The sequence below is a fragment of the Rhododendron vialii genome, chromosome 1a, assembly GCF_030253575.1.
Source record: "Rhododendron vialii isolate Sample 1 chromosome 1a, ASM3025357v1".
In the NCBI taxonomy this organism is placed as follows: Eukaryota; Viridiplantae; Streptophyta; class Magnoliopsida; order Ericales; family Ericaceae; genus Rhododendron; species Rhododendron vialii.
Window position 1 is genome coordinate 47,566,363 of NC_080557.1, and position 3,821 is coordinate 47,570,183.

Here is a 3,821-nt window from a genome sequence, read left to right on the forward strand (position 1 = left end):
ATCATTCCAATTTTATCTGATGTCCAAGCAGGAAGACGGCCAGGTTATTGAATGAAACAAGACACAAAGGGGGAGACCATACTAAAGAAAGAAATAGGAGAGAGAGAAGCATCGTTCCAATTTTATCTTAGTTATCTTTCTTTCTTTTTTAGGAGTACGTGTTTCATGGCCACCATATTTTCACAACTACCACCGCATCTCCACAACTACCACCACCTTATTGCCATCGTTTCACCACCACCACTAGCACGATGATGGTAATGTGTCCAGAATATTGGAATGGACACATACTGCTGTTTTCTTTGAGGCTGAGTCCATGTTCTATAGGTACTCGGAGTACTCCTATATATGATGCTTCTGAGCTGGTGTACATGTCAATCACTTTGAGGATTTCGACGCAAACTGTTTTGCTAGCTACATGTCTAGTTTTACTAGTTAGGTGGTTGGATGATTCCACTTATCTACTTGTGGCTTCATTCCAGATCTCTTGTTGGATGTATGTTTTTTTTGGTTTTTTTTTACTTTTCTTTTGGCCTTCTCTATGCTTCAAGATCTACCTTGTAACTAGAGTTTGGTCACCTCGATGTACCCTTTGTCGAGTTTCAATAAAATTTTGTTGCCTATCAAAAAGAAAATGGTATTCATATTTCCCTTTGGCAATTGCTATCGACTCTCTCATGGAGACGAATAACGAAGTGAAGAATTTCGATGCAATAGAGTTTTTTTTGGTAAAGCAAATAAGTTGTTAAGTCCAATCAACCCATAAATACCGTTCTAGGATATTATGAAAAGAACATATCACAAGAAAGAACCTCGAATAAAGACATAGAATTAAAGAACTCTCTAATAGTACCATTAATAGTTACGAATGAACTCCATTCGACAGATATATTTATTTAAAGGTCCCTAGCAATATACATATATGCTGTACCTTAAAAAAAACTACTTAATCCTATTTTGTTCTTTTCTCCGTCACTATATCTAATGAAGTAATATCTTAAAAAAAGTTACTCCATCATGCATTTAAACCACCTTGATATGGAATACCCATTTCTGGTATCCATGCATCTCCATCAATGAACTTGGAAACTGTAAAACGGGTAGCTTCTGTTGCACTTGTTAACACCCTACACCCTGGCCATTTGACTCTTCCACTTGTGTTTGCTCCTGGACCTGAGTTATTATACTCCGCATAGAATATATAGGGTTTGCGTATGTTATCCCATGAGATCAACCACCCTTCTGGTTTGATAATATCGTCTAGGAATGACTCCATGAACACGACTGTAGCATAATCCTTCCACGGCCGACCAAGGACAACCGACACTTCACTCTTACGCAGCGCTAGATTTGGGTCAATAGTAACCTTACAGTTTTGGAATGAAAATCCACTATCCAAGGTTGGGGTATCCTTCCCCTGAGCGGTGACCATGTTGCCATCGGAGCCGATTCGGCGTGCGTATAAACGGCAATCCTGAAACACTGCTTTGGCAAAACCCCAAACAAAATCTACGCTTCCATAGATATCACAATCCTTATAGAATTGTCGATTGTGGTTTGCCAATAGGGTGTCTTGGTAACTCAAAAAAACACATTGATAGAATGCGGAGTGATTGGCGTTATTGGTCAAAGCAACAGCTTGATGACTATTGGGTGGTGGAGCTGAATTCTCAAAGGTTATTGATCGAGCCATAAATCCTGAGCCATCGACAACTGGAAAAAACAAAAGAGAAAAAGTCATGTATATGCTTCGAGTTTTATGTAGAAAAAAATAGAATCTATAGCTAAAAAAAGAAATAAACTACTAGCGTACTCTAACTGTTAAAACTTTTTTTTTTTTTTTTTAAAGTTAAGAAGCTATATTGTTGAGTTTGAAAGTTAAAAGCTTTTTTCTTTGGTCACCGTAAAATCCCTACAATTAACAAGAGAACTAGTTATATTAGGACAACATAAAGCAAGGGTAAGACTCTCTCAACCTTCGTTTAATTATTTTTAACAAAAGTAAGCCAATTAGAAAAGAAAGGGTAAGACTCTCTCATTGATATATTCCAATGCAAAAAATTGGTGAGGTGATAATGAAGTTAATTTACTCATTGATGCAGTTTCGGGGACGTTTGTATATCCCATGGCAATGCTCCGGTTCCCGCTAATAAAGGTGTTGCGAGCATCATCGCCGATCAATGCGATGTTTATTTTGTTTTTCTCCACAGTGACGTATTCGTCTCTGTAGACTCCCTGCTTAACATGGATATAATATCTATTCGCACTTCCGACAGGAGCAGCATCGATTGCAGCCTTTATCGTGGTGTAGTCACCGGAACCATCCTGGGCTACAGTGGCATTGAAGGTAATATTGATGGGGGGAGCTAAAGGTTCAGCAGAGCTTATAAACGTCATAGAAAAAAGGATCAAAAATAAATAAAATGCCATTGAAGAAAATTGAGACTTGAGAGTATATCGAAAGTTTATCAGGACTTAGGAAAAGTTTGTAGCTAGTTGAGATGTTGTATGGATAATTTGCATGGCCTCTTATTTATAACAATTGTAGTTGCTAAATTCTATGAATAGATTCTGGATGAGTATTTTTAGTTTCCATTACAGTATGGAAAAAGATTTGAAAAATCTGGCAAAAACAATAAATTTCCAAAAATAATAGGATCCATGACACTAGATTTGTGAAACTTTCCATGAAAGAAATTAGACCGTCCAGTCAGATAATGTTGGACGGTCTAGTCAGATAAAGTTTCATGGATTTTATCTGACTGGACTATCTTTATCTGACTAGACCGTCCAATTTCTTTCATAGAAAGTTTCATGGATCCAATATCATAGACTGTATGCTGAAAGCATATTCTTAAATGGATAGTTGGATTAATGGATTCTTGTCGGTTCCTTAGATTTGATGAATATTCTTGCTCTAAATATAAGAAGTGTTGCCGAAATGGTTACTAAACAATATTGGTATGTTTTTGTCATTATCGTTTAGACTTTCAAATTTGGAAATATACCGTAACGCACTGAAATAAAATGGTTTTGGGACTTCGCATTTTGACAACCACACTCCAAATTTAAAGTGTGATTATAAAAAAGTGGAGTACCAAAATCAATTTCTTACACTAAATTAAAAGATTTACACGTTGAACTTTTCTTATCCATGAGTCGATCAAGGCTGTCAAGAGGAATCCCAAAGTGGAAACTTTCTCCCTTTTTTTTATGTCATATATAAACTTCCTCTTTCTTTTACAGAATGTTGTGGACTCGGGAATCTATATTGAGCAAGTCACTACAGCTATATAGTGATCATCTGGACTGTCTGTTACCGTAATCGTTGGTTTAGATTCCTTGTTAACGTCTTTTATCAATCAAAGATATCAAACATATCTGAATTATTGATTGTCGAGATGAACGGTTCAGATTACGCACTACAAAGAGCGCAACAGGGTTGCTCACTACAAGGTTCCTGCTCCCATCTTTCATGTGCATGTGGAAGTAATCAAAATCCTCTATGTGATGATCATCCATTGTGCGATTTTTCATGTTATTTCGCGATCCGAGACATACATTAAATAGTTCAACATATACATTGTGCAGTCTCTTCTAACAAATATGATTCGACCAAGTGATCTTTATCGCATGAATGGCTCGGGTTATCAATTAGAACCGTGGTTGACATTTTGTATTACATTGGGGACCACCTGAGCATTTATCATTAGAAAGAACAGTTGCTCGTGTTCAAAAAAATCAAAGAACCTCTCATGTGATAATTCAACATGTGATCCCCAATCTAATTAAATTAAAATGGAACCCATTATGTCCAATGT

General features: G+C 36.7%; 1 protein-coding gene across 1 annotated transcript; it reads right to left on the minus strand.

Annotated features, from left to right (window-relative positions):
• Positions 1-1,015: 1,015 nt before the first annotated feature.
• LOC131332294 (pectinesterase-like) lies at positions 1,016-3,522 on the minus strand. The gene is made up of 3 exons (XM_058366443.1): positions 3,420-3,522; positions 2,091-2,366; positions 1,016-1,713 (listed from the first exon to the last, which is right to left on the minus strand). The coding sequence occupies exons 1-3, from the start codon at positions 3,520-3,522 to the stop codon at positions 1,016-1,018; spliced, it is 1,077 nt and encodes a 358-aa protein (XP_058222426.1).
• Between the last annotated feature and the right edge of the window lie 299 nt (positions 3,523-3,821).